This window comes from Seriola dumerili, unplaced genomic scaffold, assembly GCF_002260705.1.
Source record: "Seriola dumerili isolate Sdu_G_001 unplaced genomic scaffold, Sdu_1.0 BDQW01000134.1, whole genome shotgun sequence".
NCBI classification, from domain to species: Eukaryota; Metazoa; Chordata; class Actinopteri; order Carangiformes; family Carangidae; genus Seriola; species Seriola dumerili.
In genome coordinates, this window is record NW_019174389.1 from 2,012,693 (window position 1) to 2,037,717 (window position 25,025).

The 25,025-nt window shown below is 38.3% G+C and overlaps 5 protein-coding genes across 6 annotated transcripts in view; 4 read left to right on the forward strand and 1 right to left on the reverse strand.

Moving 5' to 3' along the window:
* cunh3orf52 (chromosome unknown C3orf52 homolog) overlaps positions 1 to 7,490 on the forward strand; it is a 10,809-nt gene extending 3,319 nt beyond the window's left edge. For both annotated transcript variants that reach the window (XM_022748939.1, XM_022748940.1), the window contains exons 4-7: positions 4,893 to 5,025; positions 5,350 to 5,507; positions 6,303 to 6,373; positions 6,509 to 7,490. In XM_022748939.1, coding sequence (XP_022604660.1) covers positions 4,893 to 5,025; positions 5,350 to 5,507; positions 6,303 to 6,373; positions 6,509 to 6,695 — 549 coding nt within the window. In that variant the 3' untranslated portion in view covers positions 6,696 to 7,490. The remainder of the gene's footprint in view (positions 1 to 4,892; positions 5,026 to 5,349; positions 5,508 to 6,302; positions 6,374 to 6,508) is intronic.
* A 3,180-nt stretch (positions 7,491 to 10,670) lies between these two features.
* On the forward strand, positions 10,671 to 13,663 carry LOC111224448 (guanylyl cyclase-activating protein 3-like). The gene is made up of 4 exons (XM_022748935.1): positions 10,671 to 10,945; positions 11,515 to 11,664; positions 12,174 to 12,261; positions 12,553 to 13,663. Exons 1-4 carry the CDS (start codon positions 10,751 to 10,753, stop codon positions 12,687 to 12,689), a joined length of 570 nt encoding a protein of 189 aa, XP_022604656.1. The 5' UTR covers positions 10,671 to 10,750; the 3' UTR covers positions 12,690 to 13,663.
* Positions 13,664 to 16,351: 2,688 nt separating this feature from the next.
* LOC111224471 (mid1-interacting protein 1-B-like) lies at positions 16,352 to 16,977 on the forward strand. Its single transcript, XM_022748970.1, has one exon. It carries the CDS (start codon positions 16,410 to 16,412, stop codon positions 16,827 to 16,829), a length of 420 nt encoding a protein of 139 aa, XP_022604691.1. The 5' UTR covers positions 16,352 to 16,409; the 3' UTR covers positions 16,830 to 16,977.
* A 206-nt stretch (positions 16,978 to 17,183) lies between these two features.
* On the reverse strand, positions 17,184 to 19,125 carry LOC111224444 (NADH dehydrogenase [ubiquinone] 1 subunit C2-like). The gene is made up of 3 exons (XM_022748928.1): positions 18,878 to 19,125; positions 18,061 to 18,204; positions 17,184 to 17,381 (listed from the first exon to the last, which is right to left on the reverse strand). Exons 1-3 carry the CDS (start codon positions 19,014 to 19,016, stop codon positions 17,332 to 17,334), a joined length of 333 nt encoding a protein of 110 aa, XP_022604649.1. The 5' UTR covers positions 19,017 to 19,125; the 3' UTR covers positions 17,184 to 17,331.
* Positions 19,126 to 19,901: 776 nt separating this feature from the next.
* Positions 19,902 to 23,910, forward strand: rab30 (RAB30, member RAS oncogene family). The gene is made up of 5 exons (XM_022748927.1): positions 19,902 to 20,027; positions 21,203 to 21,301; positions 21,406 to 21,489; positions 21,575 to 21,758; positions 22,180 to 23,910. Exons 2-5 carry the CDS (start codon positions 21,209 to 21,211, stop codon positions 22,428 to 22,430), a joined length of 612 nt encoding a protein of 203 aa, XP_022604648.1. The 5' UTR covers positions 19,902 to 20,027; positions 21,203 to 21,208; the 3' UTR covers positions 22,431 to 23,910.
* The last annotated feature ends 1,115 nt before the right edge of the window (positions 23,911 to 25,025 follow it).

Genomic DNA, 25,025 nt, shown 5'->3' on the forward strand with positions numbered 1-25,025 from the left:
TCTTTTTTTTTTTTTTTCTGTAGTAGTTAAAACTTTATGGTAAAAAAGTGATGAAGTCATTGCTACTGGTTACAGTGCTGAAAAGAAACCTAAATAATAGGAGGTTCTGGCATTATATAGGGCTTTTTAATATGTTGTCAGACTATCTTTCCAGGCTAGGTGCCTGGTCTACCTTGGCTTCCTAATTTCAGATTTCTACAGATGAGAGCCACACCATCCAAAGTTGGATAAGTGCCATCTCTCCCAATCAGACCAGGTCTTCCCCAGAAGGTTTTCCAATAATCTACGTAGCCCACATTGTTTGCTGCGACTGTACATGCTGTCACCGGTCAGATTTGGGAGAGGTCCAGAGAAAACTATATTGTTATAGTAGGACAGTGCAGCTATAAAAAACCTCAATGGGAACCACAGTACATAGTGTTTTTCTACCTGTGTCTTGATGCTTTGTCATTCAATACAATACTTTTTTGTAATTTTTGTAGTGTATAAACTTGCACCCACAAAGATTGTAGCCACATCTTGACAAAGCATTTTCATTCTGCTTCCAGATTAGGCGCCACATCCAGGGTAAAGAGAGAGCTGAGTGAGATCGTCTTCTGCAGAGTCAGACTGTGGATGGTCATTATCTCCATTTTCGTCCTCATTGTTTTTGTGATAATTATTTCAATGGTGGTGTGCTCAGGTAAACGTTTGTGATGAGTGGTTTCTATATTTAGGAGTGTTAGTTTATGCTACATTTATTAAAACATAAGTGAATGAACGGAGTAAGAAGTCAAGTAAAATAAGATGTGAAAGCACAAATGTAACAAGGCCATGGCAACTAAAGGCCAAAGCTTATGCAAGAACACAACATCAACACTTTGTGCAATGACTCTGCAGACTATTTCAGAAGTAGCTATAAACAATGTAAAGCTAATGATAACATCTTGCTAAAATAATGCAATTTAAACACAAACAGTTACGTTTCAGTTTTGAAGCTTTTGACCCATTTTCTCTCTGCGCAGCGGAATCCACGAGGATCCAGATGAAAGTTTGACCCTTCGTTGTTTAAAGTTCCTCTTTTTTTTCAATGGGAGCTTCCAATTGTCAAACATGGCCTTTTGAGGAGGAACATAGCACCTTAAATTACAGCAGTGATGCACTAACTGCTGACCTTCAAGAAAAGGTTTGACCAATTGTAACATGCATTTCAAATAATGTACTTAATAGCTTCATATTATGTGTGTGTGTGTGTGTATATATATATATGTAATGTGTTGTGTATATATGTTATATATATATTATGTTGTGTGTTATATGTATATATGTGTATGTATGTATGTACATAGAGACTGGAATATGCTGTATGTATATATGTACATACAGACGGAATATGCTGACAAACTAAGGATTGGATTGTACAGAGTTTCTTCTTTTCTTTGGCTATTGCATCAGTTGTAACATAGCAACAGCACCCATTAACATCATGAATAGAGAGTTTACTTGATACATACAGTGAAATGGCTTAAGATATAACAACTGGGGAAAGATGTCAGTAAGACAATTACATAATACTAAGTAGAAGTGAATAGTTACGTTATTAAGGCAAGGCGGATTTGCTCTCATTTCCATTTTGCTAAAATCTCTACCTAGCCTTATTCTGTTTTGTTGATTGAGAAAGCTGCAAAGCTGACAACTGCATATTTATGTGGTTTTAAAAGCACATCTCCACGTAGAAAACACTTTTGAAACTGAGAGAGTAACGCCACAAGCTTTGTAAGATGAAACCTGTTAATTTCTGCTTTTGCCAGGAGCTGAAAACCCTCTGTAGCTGTTTTTTTTTTTATCTCTGACAGAGAATTTAAATTGAAAGCAGTCTGCAGCAGAGCAGAGCTCGAGGTGAATTTTGAAAGTAGGTTAGTGTCACCAAACTGTTTCATCTCATTGTTTGCCTCTGCATGCACCAACCTGCCACACCCCAGCTGGCTGATATCTACAGATCCTCCCTGCTCTCGGACGATACTTCTCCAAAGCTAAATACATGTTTTACGGTAAATGCGATATCACCCCTCCTGCATGAAACAACTGGATTTAGCCTTCTGTCATTAGTGAATTTTACAGGGGGAAAAAAAAATGTGCATTGAACTTCACGACTTCTGTTTTACTCTCTCCCCCCCCCAGGAACAGCTCATCATCGCTGACTACCATCTGACATTTCTCATGCCTGAAAGAGCAGCAAAGATCAGCTGAGAAACTTTAGCCCTCAGCAGGGAGATGGTGTACAACGTGTTCAGACAGTTTCTATACGACCAAGGAACCAGACAGTTCTGAATTGCTGTACATTTGATCCCCTTTCCCTAAACATGTCTTGAGGACTTGAAAACCGGAGTATTTTGCTTTCTTTGTCGCTCAATGGAGATGACTCTAACCAAACACTAAACATCCTATGTATGATTTGAGAGCCCTGTAATGTTCCTATTGAAACACATCATGCATTTTAACCACAGGAAGCTAGAAAGCCACAGTCACACAGACCCACTTTATTTGTGGGTTTGTATGTGCAGGTCATATGCAGTATCTCATGTGTGTTCTGTTTAATAGGCTTTGAAGACTGTTGTTAAATGAAATGAATCAGCAGTGCAGGACATCTGCCTGCAGTCAAACGGAGTATTTTAACTCAAAGGAGAATATAGCAAAAATCAGGCTTTGCTTAGTATATGAAATAGTTTTTCCTAATGTATTTTAAATTTTATTGGGATTTACTGTGCCTTTTTTTTTTTTTTAAACTGCAGCTGTATGAATTGTAAGAGATATGGTATAAATGTCAGTGCTGTAAATATTCATATTAATTCCCTGACTATCACTGTAACTTCATGCGTGACCATTTGTACATAAGGAAAGCCTGTAGCCAGTTTAGTGTATTTTAATGGAAATACAAGTGTTCATATTTACATATCTGAGCCATTATTCTGTGTCACCAGAAAATGATTTGCAAACCAAAACTGTGGAACACTGTGAAAGCATTTGCCTAGAAAGTAAACAAACACTTTAAGGAAATAAGCTGTAGAGCACTGTACAGGGAAATGATCCTGCTGGAGCCTCATTCTGTAAGTGAAAGCTATGCATTTACATTTGAAATTATATATTTTACACAAAGAAATGATACTTTTTGGAGAATTTTACCAAATGCATCTTTTTTTTTTTTTACATGTCCGATGTTTTGTTTGACATATACAGTCAAGTGTTGTTCTCTGTGGTTGAACAGTAGAGGGAGTACATGTCATATTCAACAGTTACTATTTCCTTTGGTTTCCTCACTTGCTTTTCTGGCTCTGTCTGCAGAAGAACCATCAAGCATTTACATTGTTATCTTCCTCTTGAGCTGAATAAGTAGTAGGTTGTTAAAGTTAACAGCATCAGTGATGATATATCACACATGTATCAACTAGTAATACTGTGTCAGCACGTCAGCTGGTGTGTTTCCTGACAACGATCACGTCAAGATTACATGATAATACAGATTACAGCTGTGATTAATTCTCATGCCAAATTATCTGGTACAAACTACAAGATTTCATGGAAAGATTCAAGCTTGAGCCAACTAAGACACTAATAACCATGTAGAGGGTTTTTTAACAGTTCATTTTTATGGTAAAAACATGGCAATGGTTTGATTGAAATGATGAAAATGTGTAAAGGCTATAATTTTCAATAAATATTTTTTCAGGTACATTATTTGTCACTGTTGAAGCTATGCAGTTAATGTGTATTCAAACAGTTACTGCAGTTATTCACTTGCATTATAATCTCAGAGTCAGTTAAATGTTTTGGTTTGCTTTTTGTATTACTGACTCAATAAACACAATACCATGATATGGTGTAAACAAGTTTGAGGTTGACATGAAATTATGGTTGAATGTAATGTGGGGTTTTATATGAAGTAAATAATAATTCTGATGACAGTGTGCATAGAAACACAGCGTGTCCAATCTCACTGACGTTAAAGACAGTTTAACCCCACGTATATAAGATATTCTGAAAAGTTATGATTAGAATCACTTGGGAAAGAAACATTATTATGATACAAGTTCTTAATAATACTGTGTATGGAATGAACTACTGAGTTTCTTTTCCTCCTGGGCCACCTTTCCTCTTTTTTGTCTGGAGAGAAATATATTTTCACATGCAGTTCTCAGATGTCCGTGCTGCCTGACAGTCAACATGCTGGTTTCAAAATAAATCCTTTATTATTTTAGAGTCTTATGAGTTTGTTGGATCACTGGTGGAGTTTTGTGCACCCCTTAGGGCCCAATTAAAGGTGGGGTGTAACAGTTTAGATGAAGAAACACCAGTTGTGGGAAGGGTGTTTTTTTTTTTTTTCTGTAGTAGTTAAAACTTTATGGGTAAAAAAGCTGATGAAGTCATTGCTACTGGTTACAGTGCTGAAAAGAAACCTAAATAATAGGAGGTTCTGGCATTATATAGGGCTTTTTAATATGTTGTCAGACTATCTTTCCAGGCTAGGTGCCTGGTCTACCTTGGCTTCCTAATTTCAGATTTCTACAGATGAGAGCCACACCATCCAAAGTTGGATAAGTGCCATCTCTCCCAATCAGACCAGGTCTTCCCCAGAAGGTTTTCCAATAATCTACGTAGCCCACATTGTTTGCTGCGACTGTACATGCTGTCACCGGTCAGATTTGGGAGAGGTCCAGAGAAAACTATATTGTTATAGTAGGACAGTGCAGCTATAAAAAACCTCAATGGGAACCACAGTACATAGTGTTTTTCTACCTGTGTCTTGATGCTTTGTCATTCAATACAATACTTTTTGTAATTTTGTGTAGTGTATAAACTTGCACCCACAAAGATTGTAGCCACATCTTGACAAAGCATTTTCATTCTGCTTCCAGATTAGCGCCACATCCAGGGTAAAGAGAGAGCTGAGTGAGATCGTCTTCTGCAGAGTCAGACTGTGGATGGTCATTATCTCCATTTTCGTCCTCATTGTTGTTGTGATAATTATTTCAATGGTGGTGTGCTCAGGTAAACGTTTGTGATGAGTGGTTTCTATATTTAGGAGTGTTAGTTTATGCTACATTTATTAAAACATAAGTGAATGAACGGAGTAAGAAGTCAAGTAAAATAAGATGTGAAAGCACAAATGTAACAAGGCCATGGCCAACTAAAGGCCAAAGCTTATGCAAGAACACAACATCAACACTTTGTGCAATGACTCTGCAGACTATTTCAGAAGTAGCTATAAACAATGTAAAGCTAATGATAACATCTTATGCTAAAATAATGCAATTTAAACACAACAGTTACGTTTTCAGTTTTGAAGCTTTGACCCATTTTCTCTCTGCGCAGCGATCCACGAGGATCCAGATGAGAAGTTTGACCCTTCGTTGTTTAAAGTTCCTCTTTTTTTCAATGGGAGCTTCCAATTGTCAAACATGGCCTTTGAGGAGGAACATAGCACCTTAAATTACAGCAGTGATGCACTAACAGCTGACCTTCAAGAAAAGGTTTGACCAATTGTAACATGCATTTCAAATAATGTACTTAATAGCTTCATATTATGTGTGTGTGTGTGTGTATATATATATATGTATGTGTGTGTATATATGTATATATATATATGTGTGTGTATGTATGTATATATGTGTATGTATGTATGTACATACAGACTGGAATATGCTGTATGTATATATGTACATACAGACTGGAATATGCTGACAAACTAAGGATTGGATTGTACAGAGTTTCTTCTTTTCTTTGGCTATTGCATCAGTTGTAACATAGCAACAGCACCCATTAACATCATGAATAGAGAGTTTACTTGATACATACAGTGAAATGGCTTAAGATATAACAACTGGGGGAAAGATGTACAGTAAGACAATTACATAATACTAAGTAGAAGTGAATAGTTACGTTATTAAGGCAAGGCGGATTTGCTCTCATTTCCATTTTGCTAAAATCTCTACCTAGCCTTATTCTGTTTTGTTGATTGAGAAAGCTGCAAAGCTGACAACTGCATATTATGTGGTTTTAAAAGCCACCATCTCCACGTAGAAAACACTTTTGAAACTGAGAGAGTAACGCCACAAGCTTTGTAAGATGAAACCTGTTAATTTCTGCTTTTGCCAGGAGCTGAAAACCCTCTGTAGCTGTTTTTTTTTTATCTCTGACAGAGAATTTAAATTGAAAGCAGTCTGCAGCAGAGCAGAGCTCGAGGTGAATTTGAAAGTAGGTTAGTGTCAGCCAAACTGTTTCATCTCATTGTTTGCCTCTGCATGCACCAACCTGCCACACCCCAGCTGGCTGATATCTACAGATCCTCCCCTGCTCTCGGACGATACTTCTCCAAAGCTGAAATACATGTTTTACGGTAAATGCATATCACCCCCTCTGCATGAAACAACTGGATTTAGCCTTCTGTCATTAGTGAATTTTACAGGGGGGGAAAAAAAAAATGTGCATTGAACTTCACGACTTCTGTTTTACTCTCTCCCCCCACCCCCAGGAACAGCTCAGTCATCGCTGACTACCATCTGACATTTCTCATGCCTGAAGAGCAGCAAGATCAGCTGAGAAACTTTACCCTCAGCAGGGAGATGGTGTACAACGTGTTCAGACAGTTTCTATACGACCAGGAACCAGACAGTTCTGAATTGCTGTACATTGATCCCCTTTCCCTAAACATGTCTTGAGGACTTGAAAACCGGAGTATTTTGCTTTCTTTGTCGCTCAATGGAGATGACTCTAACCAAACACTAAACATCCTATGTATGATTTGAGAGGCCTGTAATGTTCCTATTGAAACACATCATGCATTTTTACCACAGGAAGCTAGAAAGCCACAGTCACACAGACCCACTTTATTTGTGGGTTTGTATGTGCAGGTCATATGCAGTATCTCATGTGTGTTCTGTTTAATAGGCTTTGAAGACTGTTGTTAATGAAATGAATCAGCAGTGCAGGACATCTGCCTGCAGTCAAACGGAGTATTTTAACTCAAAGGAGAATACTAGCAAAAATCAGGGCTTTGCTTAGTATATGAAATAGTTTTTCCTAATGTATTTTAAATTTTATTGGGATTTACTGTGCCTTTTTTTTTTTTTTAAACTGCAGCTGTATGAATTGTAAGAGTATTGGTATAAATGTCAGTGCTGTAAATATTCATATTAATTCCCTGACTATCACTGTAACTTCATGCGTGACCATTTGTACATAAGGAAAGCCTGTAGCCAGTTTAGTGTATTTTAATGGAAATACAAGTGTTCATATTTACATATCTGAGCCATTATTCTGTGTCACCAGAAAATGATTTGCAAACCAAAACTGTGGAACACTGTGAAAGCATTTGCCTAGAAAGTAACAAACACTTTAAGGAAATAAGCTGTAGAGCACTGTACAGGGAAATGATCCTGCTGGAGCCCTCATTCTGTAAGTGAAAGCTATGCATTTACATTTGAAATTATATATTTTACACAAAGAAATGATACTTTTTGTGTGCCTTTTTACCAAATGCATCTTTTTTTTTTCTTTTTTTTTTTTTACATGTCCGATGTTTTGTTTGACATATACAGTCAAGTGTTGTTCTCTGTGGTTGAACAGTAGAGGGAGTACATGTCCCATATTCAACAGTTACTATTTCCTTTGGTTTTCCTCACTTGCTTTTCTGGCTCTGTCTGCAGAGAACCATCAAGCATTTACATTGTTATCTTCCTCTTGAGCTGAATAAGTAGTAGGTTGTTAAAGTTAACAGCATCAGTGATGATATATCACGCATGTATCAACTAGTAATACTGTGTCAGCACGTCAGCTGGTGTGTTTCCTGACAACGATCACGTCAAGATTACATGATAATACAGATTACAGCTGTGATTAATTCTCATGCCAAATTATCTGGTACAAACTACAAGATTTCATGGAAAGATTTCAAGCTTGAGCCAACTAAGACACTAATAACCATGTAGAGGGTTTTTTTAACAGTTCATTTTTATGGTAAAAACATGGCAATGGTTTGATTGAAATGATGAAAATGTGTAAAGGCTATAATTTTTCAAATAAATATTTTTTCAGGTACATTATTTGTCACTGTTGAAGCTATGCAGTTAATGTGTAATTCAAATGTAACAGTTACTGCAGTTATTCACTTGCATTATAATCTCAGAGTCAGTTAAATGTTTTGGTTTGCTTTTTGTATTACTGACTCAATAAACACAATACCATGATATGGTGTAAACAAGTTTGAGGTTGACAATGAAATTATGGTTGAATGTAATGTGGGGTTTTATATAGAAGTAAATAATAATTCTGATGACAGTGTGCATAGAAACACAGCGTGTCCAATCTCACTGACGTTAAAGACAGTTTAACCCCACGATATAAGATATTCTGAAAAGTTATGATTAGAATCACTTGGGAAAGAAACATTATTATGATACAAGTTCTTAATAATACTGTGTATGGAATGAACTACTGAGTTTCTTTTCCCTCCTGGGCCACCTTTCCTCTTTTTTGTCTGGAGAGAAATATATTTTCACATGCAGTTCTCAGATGTCCGTGCTGCCTGACAGTCACATGCTGGTCAAAAGGTGAAGTTTAAACAGCACTGCATCAGTAGGATCCAAGAGGTTTCAACATTTTATTACTGTACATAAAACCACATCTCTCCACCTGGCAGCTATTTGAAATACTCAAACATTGCAAATGTTGAGAAAACAAGAATGAACCTGCATGTTTCTGTTTAGACTGAATTTATTGATTCTGACCAGACAACTTCAGCTGACATAAGCTGCTCTTTACTGTATTCAGGGTTCAAGAAGGTATTTTCTACAGGTGTCTATCTCTGTTCTGTTAAAGTAAACACTTTTCTTAATCTGTTGGCAGTGGTGAGCGATCATGTGCTATGTCACAGGGCGGCAGCCTGGATCCTGGTTGTGTGTGCCTGATAGACTAGTGGATACTAGCTGCCTGTGCAGTGTGTAGTCACTGGTGGTCCATCTTCTCAATCCTATTTTGAGAATTGTTAATCGTCTAAAGCCAGATTTACTATAATAAGCACTCTGAGCTTTGATAGACTGGTGGGTTTTAACAGCAGTCACTACTCCCAAGGCTCTGTCATACCCATGATCCTCTCATACGGGTCATGCACAGCCACACTTAGGTCACCTATGGGTCAACAGTGCAGGTTAAACATGTGTTTATATCACTGTGAGATTTAGTGCAAGATTTTTCCATAGACTCAAACTCTGCTGCAGTTCAAATCTACTCGCAAATGTGTGAATATAAAACTGATCTATATCATAAGGCTTGAATATAGGTTAATGATTATATATGGTATTTTAAGAAACACTGAAATATCCTTTATCCTCTTGCTAATTCAATGGCAACACCATTTTTGATTTCTTAGCATTAGAAGAAAAGTGGCAAAGAGATAATTTCAAGCGTAATATCTTCTTTGCTTGTCATTGAGAGAAAGAGCAAGTGTATGAACCCCCCTCTCTCTCCTGCATGTTGATATCACACAGAAGATGTTTAAGTTATTTTGACCTGGTGGTGGAAAGTGGTGTTAATTCTTTGTGAATGGTGGGCAAGGCAATGCAAAGCAAATGTATTTATACAGAACAATTTGTAACAGGTAAGCTCAGTGTGCTTTACATTAAGGTGCATAGAAATTCAGATAAAGTAAATACAAGAACAGCCACACCGACAACCACCCATCCTCCAAAACGAACTGACAACCCTCCCACACACACGCACTCACCAGGATCTTAGATACAGTTGAAAAGGTACATTTTTCATTCCTCCATGCATGTATTCTTCTGTCACACAACCATACCAACAAAAGACCACAGAAATCACAAGCCTTAAATACCTCGCAACTTACAGCACAAAAATCTAAACATCAAAATTAGTAGCTTTTGAAAAAAAAAGTACATAAATACATGTGCATATTTATAATATGTTTGACTATATTTATCATACATGATAATAAACCTTTATGTAATATTTCATAAGAGGAATAATGTGCGTAATGTAACTCAGAAATATCCTTTAGTCTGTTCATGTTTGTAAAGAAGATAAGTCAGTTCTAAGAGGAACTCCCTCGGTTAATTCCAGAAGATTCCCAGAGGTGTGTGATAACCTTTGTGAATGGGCACCCAGCTATGTGGGCAAACTTACATGATTTACTTACATGCAGAAATGAATGCAAACATAGAGGTGGAAATATAAAATAAGTAGCAGTTATGAAAATGAAGGGTCATTGTTTAATAAGGTCAATATAAAAGATGTAAAAAAAAAATAGAAAAGAAAATGAAAAAAGCAAATAAATAGAAATAGAAATATGAAGTAAAAAATATGTATATAAATAAGAAGTTCAACTTTTTCGACCAGTTCCATAGTAGATGTGGACTATCAAGGCAAACAGCATCAATTAAACTCTTTATCTCTCCAAGACGCAAGAGGTCAAACCTGAGGGAACTTCCTTTGTTGCATATTACAGTCCCAACCCCTCATCAATCCCAGAGCATGCAATGTCCTGAGTTTCTTAGAAGACCTCTGCAGTTATCCCATTAAAGGGTTATGTCTCCTTTTGGCCGTCCCAAGACTTAAAGATTAAGGCAGTTATTGTATGAGGCTTCAGCCGGACCACAGTCACTCCCAGAGCTCTGCACGAACACTGTCCTCTCTCGCATCAGCCTCACCGCCAGCTCTCTGCAGGATTCTGGACAAGAATCAAACCTCTGGAGGAGTGATGGGTTCCCACTGCTCAAATTTGGATGATATACTGGAGGAAGACATGCACCACTGGTACACCAAATTCATGAAGGAGTCTCCCTCGGGGCTCATCACACTCTTTGAGCTCAAAACGATGCTTGAAATGAACGGTATGACAGAGGAGGCCAGCAGCTACGTGGACCAAGTCTTTTTCACCTTTGACATGGACGGGGTAAGAAAATACCTAAAACACATTTCTTCTTCTCTGCCCAGGAAAAAAAAAGATTGTGTGATCCCGTCAAAAATGTTGACAATACCGCCAATTTGTCAGACGACTGAATAGACAGTTGCTTAGTGAATTTCTGTTGCATGTACCTTGTTGAAGAAAACAGATCAATTTGACAGGTTTGCTACTTTATCTCAAATGGTTTTACGTGAAGAGTGCAATATTTTAAAAGGAGTGATTAGAGATTACAGATATTTCTGACGTTTTAAGAAGGATAAACTGAGGTTAAACTCTATCCTGTGAGTCCTGGACTCCTTCACAAAGCTGAGGAAAAAAGGTCACACATGCACATGTACATTAAAGTTGGGCTACATGATTTACAATATAACTATCTGCAATAGTTTCCCCAGAATTACATTACCCCTACAGTGCTTGATAATATGCTAAATGATAAAATTCGGATTTAAAAAGAATCCTGATTGAAATAAAAAGTAACTTTTGATCTTGCACTATAAGCATGAGCATAAGTATGTATGCATAAGCCCTAACTGTATCTGTTCTGTGTTCTTTTGCAGGATGGCTACATAGACTTTGTCGAATATATTGCAGCAATAAGTTTATTACTGAAAGGGGAAATAAACCAGAAATTAAAGTGGTACTTCAAGCTTTTTGATCAAGATGGGAATGGGAAAATTGACAAGGAGGAACTGGAGACTATATTTAAGGTAGTGTATATTTTCTTTTTGAATGTTTCATAATTAGAGCAAACAGTTCACAGTTCCCTGAATCGTAAAGCTTTGCTGCTCTACCGCTAAACGGTAGAAATTGGTTTAACTGGCCATGAACTAGACACGGCACGTAATCCAGGGGGCTTCTTATCTAACCCCGTGTCTAAATATGGCCTTGTTTATAATCTAATTCACTGTCTAAAGAAGTCATAGAGTAATCACCCTGCAGATTGCATGACACTTTTTCACCTTGTCACAATTATATCAAGAACTTTTCACCACTCAAGTCAAATCATGACCCACCTACTCGCTATGGTTGGAGTATCAGTAAGAGCTGCTGTAGTATCAGTAGAAGGTGTAGTTGGTAGTTGGTCCAGTATGACGTATTGTTAAGTCTCCTGGTTATTGAGCATCTGAATGGAAACAGGCATAGCATTATATTAAATTATTATGCCTTTGTATGTATCTGTGTAACTAACAACTAACTGTGTAAACTCTCCTATCAGGCAATTCAAGATATCACCAGGAGTTACGACATTCCCCCAGAGGAGATTGTGACTCTTATATATGAGAAAATTGATGTCAATGGAGAAGGTAACAAATATTGTATTATCAGTCCATAATATAACAATTTATCAGCCCTCAACACGGAAACAGTTTATCACTAAAACCCTAGAATGTGTTAGTGGCTGCATCCAAATTGACAACATAATGTCTAAGAGACTGGTTTTCAGAGAGAAATATTGCATAAACAGGAAATGATGTTTAAATAGACTTTGTTATCATTGTGTATTTTTATAATATATAAGTTGTCCCTTGAATATTGTAAAGAAAATGTAATACTTAAGATGTTATTCATCTTTTCTGCTGTAATTGTGTCTTCAGGGGAGCTGACTCTGGAGGAGTTCATCAGTGGTGCGAAGGAGCATCCTGACATCATGGATATGCTCACCAAGATGATGGATCTCACCAATGTCCTGGAAATCATTATCAGAGGTCAACAGAAAAATGCTGTGAACTGAATTGATAACCTACAAGCTGGACTGTGTGAGGAATCAAAATTGTTTTTTGGTGGATTTTCAGATGGCAGCAGTGTTGAGAAAAGAGTGTATGTGCTTGATGAAGAGCCAAGTCCCATCTCAGACTGCACAGAATGAAAATGAATGAACAGTACCACCCAGATATGATCCTTCTGTAAGTTGCCCAAGGGGTGAAGGAAAATTTGTCCCCTTCCTTCTGCTTGTGCTCTCAAAGTTCTTGTACGACGGCCCTTCAGTTTTGTGAAGGTTTAAAACACTTTAACTGATAATGTGTCTGGAGAGTCTCAGTGAAGACAGGCCCATCTGCTTTCAAGTTCTCATCATGCTCCAAGGAGATGGTGCAATGTAAGGTGGATAAATCACTTTAATTAATGTCATTAAGAGTTTACTGAGCTGGAAATGCTGTACGGCCTTCTTGGTTTGCAGAACTGTCGGGCACAAAGTGAAAAACTGAGTGGGTTGCTTCAGTCCAAAATGTCTTGGACGGCTTTGGAATTATGTTTTATTCAAATCTGAAAAAGATTTATAATTGAACATACTATTAATACTATTAATTAATAATTTAATTCTGATTAATCCTGTTGAAGACAAACTCAAGCTTCTTTTAGAAAGCATCGTGGTCACTTCATATACCAATCATTCACATAATTACTGTATATGGGTGTTAAAATATTAATACAATGTCAATATTCAAAACACTCACTGAGATTGTTTGTGTTGTTTTGTGTTGTTGCTCTTGTAAGATCTGCATGAAACCCTCACTGCTGGATGTAGAAAGACTTGAAGGTAACAGATTACTAATGACTGAATGTAAAAATATCTGTCATTGTGTACATGATATGTAATGTTTCACAATATTTTTGCTGTAATTAAGGTTACATTGTTGCCTTAAAAAATCAATACAATGGTTTTGTTAAAAGAGTTGGCACAGATTACTGTATGATTATTCAATATTCTGCCAGATAAAGATGCAGAAGTAGAAAGAATACAACAGGTTTTAGATGTGATGTATCTGCACTGCACAAAATGGACAATTTTTCCTTAAATGTATGGCTTAACTTTTTAAATTGTTATGTATGCATTTACATTTACTCATTTTATCCAAAGCGACTTACAAGTGAGGGACAACACTAAAGCTTCATTGCAGTAGGAAACGTTGGTGTAAGTACAAAGTACTACATCTTTTCAATAAGTGCAAGGGGATCAGGTTAAAAAAAAAGTGCACTGAAAGGGGATAGTAAATTCTCATTAGATATCTTAGGGTGTTAGAGGTGTTAGGAGAGGACGTGCTCTCGGGAGAGATGAGTCTTAAACAGATTCTTGAATATAGAGAGGGGCGCTCTTGCTCTGATAGTATTCAGTAGCTTGTTCCACCATCGGAGAACCACAAAGGAGAATCTGGACAGGGATTGCCTTGTGTGCAGGGATGGCAAAGCCAGATGACATTCCTTGGACGAATGTAGGGGCTGAGATGTAGCTTATATGATTGAGTTCAAGTAGATGAGTAGGTAAAAACACAGAAGTCACTCTGAAGGCAGCATTAGTGACTTGAATTTGATTCGGGTGGCCCTGTCTTAGCCACTGTAGGTCCATGAGTCGTGGAGTGACCTTGTGTGCCCTTTTAGGCTGATTGAAGACCAGACAGGCTGTCATATTCTGGACCATTTGTAAGGATTTTAATGTGTGTGAAGGGAAGCCTGCCAAAAGGGCATTGCAGTCATTGAGGCGAGAGATAAAGTGAGAGATGGCCTGGACCAGAGTTGGACCTGAGCATACCTGATGACTACTACAGTTCAGTCTTAGAGAGGATCAGGTGAAGGTGGCATTCCTTCATCCATGTGGATATGTCAAAGAGACAAGCTGAGATCTGCACAGAGACCATGGGATCATCTGGCGGGAATGACAGGTATAGTTGGTTGTCATCTGCACTGCAGTATTATGAGAAGCTATGCATGCAGATAATTGGACTTAAGGAGGTGGGATACAATATATTGCAAAGACAAGGTGTCAGTACAGATCCTTGGGGTACTGCAGTGGGGAGGGGATGGGATAAGGAGATTTGTCCTTGCCATGTCAGACTGAAGGAGCACCCAGTGAGATAGGATTCAAACCACGAAAGCGCTTTGCCTGTGATGTCCACATCGGAGAGTACAGACAGCAGGATGTGGTGGTTCACTGTATCAAAGGCTGCTGATAGGTCCAGCAAGATAAGAACTGAGGACTGAGCAGCAGCTCTAGCTGCCCTTAGGGCTTCTAGAGAAGTGCAGCGGTGTGACTGTTAGGTAGTCTTTGGCACAATTTCAGGCGAGAGGGAAGTGTATGTATGGTACAGTAGCAAACAATGGAGGCCATATTAAACAATTGGGAGTGGGAAAATGTTTCAATATATAAAGTACATAAAGCCATACTGTTACTTATGGCATGTAAAGGCAGTATTATTTACAGTCAGTCAGTAACGGATGAATGCACTGATTAGACAACGGACCACTCAAAGAGCTCATGGTCGCCATCTTGTGGGCACATATGGAGGAAGTTCAACTCTCAGATTTCCAGGCCCTCCTTTATTGTAGCTTCTTTGTTCGGTTAATAAGTTTCATTACATTATCAACTTATGGTGAAAAGAGCTGGACAGCATGTTTAAGTACAGTCTCTTCTGTTAAGTGGACCATTGTCAACAGGATACAGGGTTTGTAACTATTGGGGTTTAGAAAACCTGTACAAATGCATCACTCATTCACTTTAGCAGCCAAATTCTATTCAGTATGATGGTTTCAAACTACAAAGATACCTTACATCTCTGCATGAAAATATATTTTAAATCCTTCCTGATCCCAAAAGCAGCTATCATATTCTAAATGATAATCTTAACCTTCTTAAGTGACACAGAGTGGTATTTTGTGTCCGGGGCTGTGCTTGGCTCCTCTTCTGAAGCTGTATGCCAAGGAACAGACCGCCTGCAGAGCTTTCTCTTCCATCTGAGCAAAAAATACCAGCGCTTGTCACACACATGAAGGAACCTTAGTGCCAGCCATCCTTTGGTTTGGAGAGGAATCAGGCCCAGAAACAAATGTTTGCACCCAGGCATATTTGGACCCATTTCATCCGATGTTTGCTTCCCTCATTTTTTTTTATATCAGGATCATAATAAAACTTAATTTTCTTTTCAAGACTAACCATCCAAGTTCTCTTTGCCTTTGCAATAACGTTGCATGTGCAATCAGGGATCAGAAGAGCCTGAAGTCCAAGCCTATAAAATAACCTGAAAATCTAAACAAAGCTGACCTTGGCTTAACACCAAGGCTCTTTACCTTGGGTTGAAATTTGATATCCCTCAGCTCATCTTTTAAATCAATCAATATCAAACCATGCTCTATCACTTCATACTGAGGTCATTCAAACATAGTGGTCTGCATGGTTAATGATTTGACACTGGTTCATTTTGGTGCAAACTGGTCAGACATTATGAACTCAAAAGAAACTGAAGGTTGTGTAAATAAAGCAGAGATAAGGGTTTGACTTCAAATAGAACTCTAAGTGTTCCTAAATGTATCGGATGATGCAATTGCGTAACTGCACCGATCAACCCACCTGTGCTCATCATATAAATTCACCACCATATGCACTCATGCCTTTGCACTGCACACTGCTTCCTACTGTACGCCACCACAGTACAGGAACAGCTGACCACATCCAACTGGAACCATGCAGTCTGCCGACGCCAAATTCAACAAAAAAAGCCTTCTCCTGGCTCTGAGGCGATACAGCTCAGCCATCAGTGACATGGAGCAGACCATTCTCCTGCCAAGCCTGCTGCGAGACGTGCCCTCTGATGAGGTGTGGGACAGTGAAGCAGCAGAGGAGTCATGTGAAGACTTGTATGGAAACTACCTGATGCTCAAAGCCATAAGAAACACAGTGGAGAGTGGCCTGATTCCCCTGGATGACCACAAGACAAAGAACACCACAGTGCTCAACAACACCCTAGAGCCTCTTCTGAACACAGATCCTGAAGCCCTCTTCCGCTTCCACCTGAGAGGGCTGTTTTCTGTGATGAGCGAACTGACCAAGAAGACTCGGAGCCTTACTGATAAATATATGGACATCATTGGAGCAGCAAATTAGAAAACAGTGTTAACATATATGGACATCAAGCAAAAGATCGGGTGTTCATAAAAGTGTGGTATATGTAGCAAAGTCACCTGAACGTCTCAAATGTCTGAAATGTTTACATTCAGTGACCCCATGTTTCTAACACTGCAAATATGGATTAAAGTGCACTACCAAAACTGTTCATTTCTGTCTCCATCTGTTCATTGTAATAGTCCCTTGGAAACTATGGTTTGCAGATATGGCAAAAATATTGATTATAGTGACGAAACAGCAATGTTCTAGGCTTCATTTATGTTCAAACACACGACCTTACAGGGAATTATGATTATTGTTTTGACTAATCAGGAAAATTTCAGGTAGAAAATGTTGAATTTGGGATCTCTTTTTTATTTACATAGCTATATTTCACACAGTATATGACAGGAAGATTTCACAAAAAGACCACTGAAGACAGATGGTAGTCTGCAAGTGTTTTCTCTCGACATCCCTCTTCCATCTCACCAGGTGCTGACACTTAGCGCACAGGATGGAAAGGCTCCACAATCTCTGCAAAGGTCTTTTTTTCTGGTGACATAAAAGAAAACAAAAGAAACAATGTGATAACACACATATGTGGGCCACCATATTTTTTAATTCTAGTTCCTCTGTGTAGACTTACAAATATCCTACTGCACTTCAAACACTACAGAAATTATGGCACAAACTGTGGCACGGAATGGAGTTTTATATCCTGATACTGACTATGTGTGAAGATACTGGCTTGTGATCAGCATACGCCTGCAGTTATGGTGGAATGGCAAAATATGTGAACAACATGCCACAACTGATTCTGTGCAATACAGTAACAGCACATACAGAAACAAGAGTAAAAATATGCAGAGTGAGAAAACATTTTTTAATGAGTTCGTACAGAGTAGTCATAAACTAGTAAACTTGAATGGTTGTTTTTAATATACAGACAATAAAAAGAGCACTGTCGTTGAACAGCCATTCCTGTGTATTGAATGAAAATCCACCTGACACTACGCTGACACTTAATTTTGCTTAACTGCACAGACAGATGCATGAAGTGGACCATCAGTGACTGTATCAGACTTTAACTGTGGAGAACAATGGCAGTGTCCAAATATAAAGAAAGATATGAAGATGCTCAAAAGTACATCAAACATTATACATGAGGGAATTAGTATTGTTAGGTTCCTGTACGCTCTTGTGAGTGCAAAAAAACTGAAGGTTTACTTACCCTTTGCTGCAAACTCCTGTGGGTGGAGTCTTACATACTCGTTCATGTCTCGATCAAGTCTGGCGAAAGTGTAATTTTCATATTTTGAAATGTGGTAGCCGATGAACCAACCAATGGTTGCCAACAGGGCTTGTCGATGAACACCTGAAAAAGTAAAATAGGATAGATATGATTGTGGTTTAAGCATACAGCATGACATTACTATAATATTAATTTTGCATTCAAAGCACAAAGCTTTCATGGTGCTGTGCTTATGAGGAACCACAGGCATGCACCTTATACTTTTCAAAATAAGCAGGAGCAAGCTTCAGAAATTTAAGTTAAATGTTTACTCACGTCTTTTTATTATTGCTACCTAGTAGATAATTAAGTCCAATTTAAAACTAGAATAATCACATAAACAAACATACAAAACTACTCCATAATAGGCCAAGTATACACACACAAAAGCTCTCAAACTAAAGCACTATAAGACAGACCCTGGAAATGTAGTTGGGTAAGTTTATTGTCCATTTGTGTTTAGTAACACTGATAATATATACATATGAACATTATTACTTAGTCTGTTAATAGTTTGTTATTTACTTGAGACATTTTTGTTAGATAAGGAGATACAAATGGATAACCACACATTCAGCTATCATAACATGATAAGCTATCGTAACAAGTTACTGCTCTGCTGCGATACAACATGGTGATTCTTTGTTAAATGCGCCATGCCAGGCCTTTTTGTTTGTCTGTTTTTATGCTTTCTGAGTAAATTTTGTGTCTCCGGAGACAAGATAAAGTCCGAAAGCCAGCTAACAAACATGCTAACCTGATTTTAGCGGTGGCCTGTGGTTAATGGCATTTTGAAGCATCGCGGAGCACCAGCCTACACCCGCAAGCCACAACGAATTCCTGTTGACGAGTCCCGGAGGAGGGAGAGACTTTGCCTCGTCTGGTATGAGACCCATGGCGAGAATATGTCCCTTAAATTCAGATTATTTTAGTGACCTCCCAGCTGCCTGTTCCTACTACACAGCTTTCACCTCCGGTAGGAAGACAAGGGCATGGTGTGCAACCGTGACGAGCCGTCCGGGTAAAACATTGAAAAATCTTCCGTTCCCGCTACACTGTTTCCTAGCAACCGAGGGCAAAACTTTAAATAAAGCGATAAAGGTGATTTCTTTTCGATTATTACATTGATTTGAATTTGTTATAAAATAGCACACACAAAAAGCTCTCATCCACACGTGTTAAAGGGAATATTTATATAAAATGAGAATCGCTGTAAGTGGCAATAGAAGGCTAGTAATTGCACCATATGAGTACTATTATCAGTAGTGGTGATTATAGTGTTATAGAATAGTATTAAGGTTAAGAGCTAAACTATGTATGATCGGTCGCCTGTGTCCTTAATAATAACGTTACAAAGGCTGCATAAAAATGGTCTGTTGATAAAAAAGTGCTCAACTTGAAGAATGTCGCTTTTGATTAAATGTCCTAACTTTGCTTTTTGTTCTATATTGCAAGTGACCAATCTGATACACATTGAATTCTTTAACAAGTTAATAATGAGATTATTTGTCATCACCCTGCAAAGTTAGTCCTGGTCATACAGTCGACGCATATATCTTGTAGTTATAGAATAAACATTTAACTAAAATAGAAATGATCACATTTAACAGAGTAGTAGTTTAACATTTAACTGAAGTTACAGGCTCTCAGAATTGCACTGATGAGCATATACTCGAGTACATGTACTGAGTTACTTTGCATGTGAGCTGATGACATCATTGAGTGCAGTCCTCCACCTCCTCCTCTTCCTCCTCCTCCTCCTCCTCTTGCTTCTCCTCAAACAGACAGGCTGCTGAGGATACACAGCCAGAGGAATTATGCCCTTCCCAGCAGAGGCTTTCCCCGTTTGATGAGGTGACCTATGCATACCAAGTAGTTAAAAGTCCGGGGACATCCCCGTGTTTTTGGTAAGTGCAAACTATTTCCAGGCTCGATACGCAGCGCTGACTTTGATTTTTTTCCCCTCCTCATCTGCAGATAGTGCCAAAATGGCTAGAGTCACACGGTAGCTGCTAGTTGCTACTGTTGCTAGCTTCGCCCTAATGGCTATCAACTCAGAGGATCGTGAAGCATTATTAGGAAGAAATGTGATGTTAACTCAGATTAAGTGTGCGCAGAATGTCACGATGTTACATTTCATTAGAAAACAAGATAAAGGAGTGAGGAAAGAAATGCGACACAGGGAAAAATTTAATTTATATGCAAGCGATTCCAGCTGAATTAACCCCTAAATTATGCTTCATTGCATCAGGGTGGAAGATTCACATCATCTTGCAAGCAACAGTTTGATTTCTTATAAATGCTTTTTTACAGTGATGTTCTTAGTTTTTACTCACGTATAGGCCCGATTCAAAGAGCAGATGTAACGGTACTGCAGAGACTACTGGAAATGTATGTTACCATCCCTGTTTACATGCATGTAACATGCCGCTGTGTGGTGTGTGGACACTGACCAAAGAAACAGAGATACATTAGCTACATCTTTTTTTGCAGATTATTCACTCCAGCGGGGTTTTCGAGTCGCACCCTCCAAAAGTGATGCACAGCCCCTTCAAACTGCAGCCAAGCAAAACATTAGGAATCTCAGTTTGTGCGCATATCATAGGAAGAGGGAGAAGCGAAATAGAAACATTTCCTCTGTGTAACTAGTGTTGTTCTCAAAGTTCAAACTGTGCTCAGTGTTAATGATGTACAAAATACACTAAAGTAATGTACATTTGTATCATCAGTACCAGAGACAGGGAGGTGTTACAATATTAAATACCCATTATTAAACTGAGACTTGAGGAACAGAGACTTTTGCTTTGAGTCAGTAGTTTTTGTACAACATATTTAAGAGCTGAACCAGGACATGTTTCACTCACAATAACTGATTTGTATGATTTTTTAGGTCAAATGTCAGTTACAGTCTCCCCTGATGATGTTGGCCTGTGCGCCAGTTTCACAACAGTTTAATAGTTTCACCACTGTCCTTAGCCTTCAAATGCACTGGAGACAAATGTGATCATTTTAGTCAAGTGCTGTAATTTGTTTTTAATGCATTTACTCATGTCCCTTTTTGTTTTTCCTTTACTTTTCACAGTTTAGCATGAGCATGGAAGATTATGACTACCTGTTCAAAATAGTTCTGATAGGAAATGCTGGAGTTGGGAAGACATGTCTCGTCCGGCGCTTTACTCAGGTTTGTATTTGTCCGTCCTAATGAGTTTGTAGTTATTACAGAATATAAAACTATATTCCAATGTAATATGATATAATATATGATATGATATATTCTAAATTTAGGGCCTTTTCCCACCTGGACAAGGGGCTACTATTGGAGTAGATTTCATGATTAAAACTGTGGAAATCAAAGGGGAGAAGGTCAAGGTAAACAAAGATTAAACATTTTTTCCTTTATGCTTTCTAATAGTTTAGATGGACAGTTGCTCACTTGAAATATCTGTTTTTTCAGCTGCAGATATGGGACACAGCTGGACAGGAGAGATTTCGCTCCATTACTCAGAGTTATTACCGTAGTGCCAATGCCCTCATTCTTACGTATGACATTACCTGTGAGGACTCCTTCAGGTGCCTTCCAGAGTGGCTGAGGGAGATTGAGCAGTATGCCAACAACCAAGTGGTGACTATATTAGTCGGTAAGAAACTTTCACTTCCTACTTTAATAACTGATGGACCTCTTTTATCATCATGCTCATTGTTCATCATGAGAAAACTGAATAATAGTGTGCACTATATTTGACTGGACCTGACCTGGTTTTCTGAGCCCACTTCAATGTGAGCATGAATTACTGAGCCGATATCAGCGGCAGTTTCTGAATGGATTTGCAAAAGGCCAGTTTTGTCTTTGTTAACGTACATTTTAGCATGTTATTTCTGCAAAATGTCTTGTCCCTTCTCAGGAAAGAAATCATCCCACACAAGTACACCCACTCCACTTCCATCTGCCTCATCTACACCTACCCAGCACTGTTCAGAAAGACAATCTGCGTTGTGATTCAAGAAGCCACGTTCTAACTTGTTGCATGTGTTGACAAGACAAATGTGTGTGTCTTACAGGTAATAAAATAGATCTGGCAGAGAAGAGAGAGGTTCTCAGACAGAGGGCTGAAGACTTTGCTGAAGCCCAGAGCATGCTGTATCTGGAGACCTCAGCCAAAGAGTCTGACAACGTTGAGAAACTTTTCCTCGACCTGGCCTGCGAACTCATTCGAGAGGCCAAGCAGAACAAGCTGGATAACAATGACACTGCCCCAATGCCCGGCGAGGGTAAAACCATCAGTTACTTGAGCTGCTGCAGCCTCAATTAGAGAGAACTCGGCCTTCTGGCCATGGTAACTCAGTAGCCATTGACTGTAGAGGGCAGATGGCTGAGCCCCAATGCCTCCGTCCCTCTAAGATGGCATAAAGCCACTTAGGTCCGTCATTTGTAGTCCCATGCCTTTTTTAAGCTGTACAAGGGGGAGATAGTCAACTTTAGTTTGGCCTTCCAGGAACAAGCATTTTAAGATGCTGCCATTATGGAGAACATTATCCAAAGTGCAACAGGATGTGAAGTATGTCTGCCTGATGCATCCAGGAATTTTGAGTAGGGCTCCATTTCATCCTCTTCATGGTGAAATGGCAGAATTTTGCCTGTTTGGGTTGTAGGCTCCATTGTCATTAAAAACATCAGTGTTCACCAGCAGTGAGTGAAAAGCTCTACCAGGTATTTTGTTACAGATTCAACAAAGCTGACAAAAAGCTTCGTGATCATTGGAGGTTATCAGTTAATGGTAACAATATGTTTACACGCAGTACGTTTTTGAGATTACCAAGTCTGATCAAGTTGCAAAAAAAATACAAAAAACTTTGCAAACTTTCCCTGAAATCGGTTGCACAATCATTTCCTCCCCACTACAGTTTCTTCTGCTCTGAGAATTGCATACAATATAATTAACTTTCATAATCTAATTTCTGAGTAGTTATTTGCACCTGTCATTACAAACTGTGAAATATTTGTTCCCAGTAGAAGATTTTTACTTGCTGCTAAAATATGTTTTTATGTCAGATAACATCAAATGAAACGCGTATAAATACTACATTGAAACAGTATTCTGTGACACCGTTTTTTTTCGTACAGTGCTTGCGATTAGTCAGTTGATTTAGTATGAAGAAAGTGGAAAGGCCTCTTGTCAGTCATCAGTAGAAATTATGAACGGTTTAATCACTTGACATTTTTTTTTTGTGACTGTCAGTTGTTACTTTTACCCATCGACGTGAATATTTCTACCTTTGTTGGTGCTGTCTAGCCATGAAATTGTATGACTTCTTATTTGTTTGAAGCGGTTTGTTCATGTAGTTTCGTATATGACTTGTTGTATTTCATATGCTTTTATTGTGAAATTTGATTGTCCAGCATGTTTTGCCATAATTTGTAGTGTCTAACTTTATCTTTCATATATTTGCCATAACTGTAATGTACTGTATTGCACAATGCCATATACTGCACACTTATTTTTATTGTAACATTTTGTCTTTTGTTGTACAGACCTGTAGTACATCTTGGCACTTTGCTTTTATACTTTTCATTTTCAGTAATCAATCCCTTTGTACAACTGGCGAGCATTTTGTTTTGCCTTTTACCTTAGACTTAACAGCAGTAACTTACTGTTGATTCCTTGCATCTTCTTGTCAACACAATATGGGTAATACAAAGGAAAACACTATTGGGATGTTGTGCTTCTTTTCCTTTATGTGTACAAAATAAACCCCTGAAATTTACTCTGTACATTAACATTAAATAATTACACTAAATATCTTGTATTTGTTATATGTTATTCCTTTGTACTGTAAATGGTGTAGTCAGGTAGTCAGTTATTCTCAGATACAGAGGTGTTTTTTCTTTCTTTTTTTGTGGTTATTTTGAATAGATTCACTGGAAGCTTAAGGATGTTAAAGTCTGCTTTGATGCAGGTGAAGCTGATAATTATATGTGTTTCATCAAAACTTTATTTTTAATGTTTCAACAGAAATACTGCAAGGACATTTTTTGCATTTGTGCCAGTGGAATTGAGTCTCAATGGACCACTGGTGCCAACAAACACACTCTGAAGCTTACTCTCCACTAGTGTAATGTTAACTGATTCTGTAAGAAGGTAATCAGTGCCAATTATCTATTCATCCCCTTTATTCTACTTATGGTGTTCAAGCCATTCTGTCAAGCTTTATAATTTCCTATTTCAGTTATTTCAAAGTAAATAGTTTGGCAGCATCTATCGGTAGTTTTGGTGATAAACCAAGCACAGAGACCCAAATCTCAGGAACTGCTTAATTAAGACATGTGCTTAATTAGCAACTGTGGAAGACGCCATGGAGAAACAGTCTTCAACTGCTGTGTGTTTTAGTTATTTTGTTTGGTTTAATCTTAGTTTTGTTTGGCAAATTCATTTATTCCCTACTGCTTTTTATATATTTAAAAGCTTTCTTTATTTTGGGGAACGTTTGTTTGGCTTTTCTACTTTGTTTATGACACAGTCAGCCAAAGCAGCTCAGACAAATACAACAACAGTCAGCACCCATGCAAACCCGTGCGTCACCCGGACCACCGTGACTCATCAAACTGTGAGCAACGAAACAAACCACAGGGCGTTGATCATGTCATGGCATCTGTGGGCAGCTATTTTGGATAAGTTAATATCTAGCTAGAAGCCGCAATTAGTATCTATGTCTGTAGTATTCTTTCTTTACTTACAGTATTGTCATGTCATATCATGACTATAAACTGTCCTCCTGTGGTCACCTTGTATAACCACATATTTCAAAGTATTATTCTGAAATGACTTAGCAGACGTTTTCATACACCATCGCGTCTGTGCCAGAGATGTTTGTCTGGTGTTACTTTGACCAATTCGATGCTGCAGTTA

What these genes read in the sequence shown, in the direction of transcription:
- LOC111224448 (XM_022748935.1), top strand. Translation starts at nt 10,751, where the DNA reads ATGGGTTCCCACTGCTCAAATTTGGATGATATACTGGAGGAAGACATG. An exon ending in TCACCTTTGACATGGACGGG is followed by an intron (nt 10,946 to 11,514) that starts GTAAGAAAATAC and finishes GTTCTTTTGCAG; the next exon opens with GATGGCTACATAGACTTTGT. An exon ending in AATTGATGTCAATGGAGAAG is followed by an intron (nt 12,262 to 12,552) that starts GTAACAAATATT and finishes TTGTGTCTTCAG; the next exon opens with GGGAGCTGACTCTGGAGGAG.
- LOC111224471 (XM_022748970.1), top strand. Translation starts at nt 16,410, where the DNA reads ATGCAGTCTGCCGACGCCAAATTCAACAAAAAAAGCCTTCTCCTGGCT.
- LOC111224444 (XM_022748928.1), bottom strand. Translation starts at nt 19,016, where the DNA reads ATGGGTCTCATACCAGACGAGGCAAAGTCTCTCCCTCCTCCGGGACTC. An exon ending in CAGGCCACCGCTAAAATCAG is followed by an intron (nt 18,205 to 18,877) that starts GTTAGCATGTTT and finishes TTACTTTTTCAG; the next exon opens with GTGTTCATCGACAAGCCCTG. An exon ending in ACAGGAGTTTGCAGCAAAGG is followed by an intron (nt 17,382 to 18,060) that starts GTAAGTAAACCT and finishes TTATGTCACCAG; the next exon opens with AAAAAAAGACCTTTGCAGAG.
- rab30 (XM_022748927.1), top strand. Translation starts at nt 21,209, where the DNA reads ATGAGCATGGAAGATTATGACTACCTGTTCAAAATAGTTCTGATAGGA. An exon ending in TCGTCCGGCGCTTTACTCAG is followed by an intron (nt 21,302 to 21,405) that starts GTTTGTATTTGT and finishes TTCTAAATTTAG; the next exon opens with GGCCTTTTCCCACCTGGACA. An exon ending in TCAAAGGGGAGAAGGTCAAG is followed by an intron (nt 21,490 to 21,574) that starts GTAAACAAAGAT and finishes CTGTTTTTTCAG; the next exon opens with CTGCAGATATGGGACACAGC.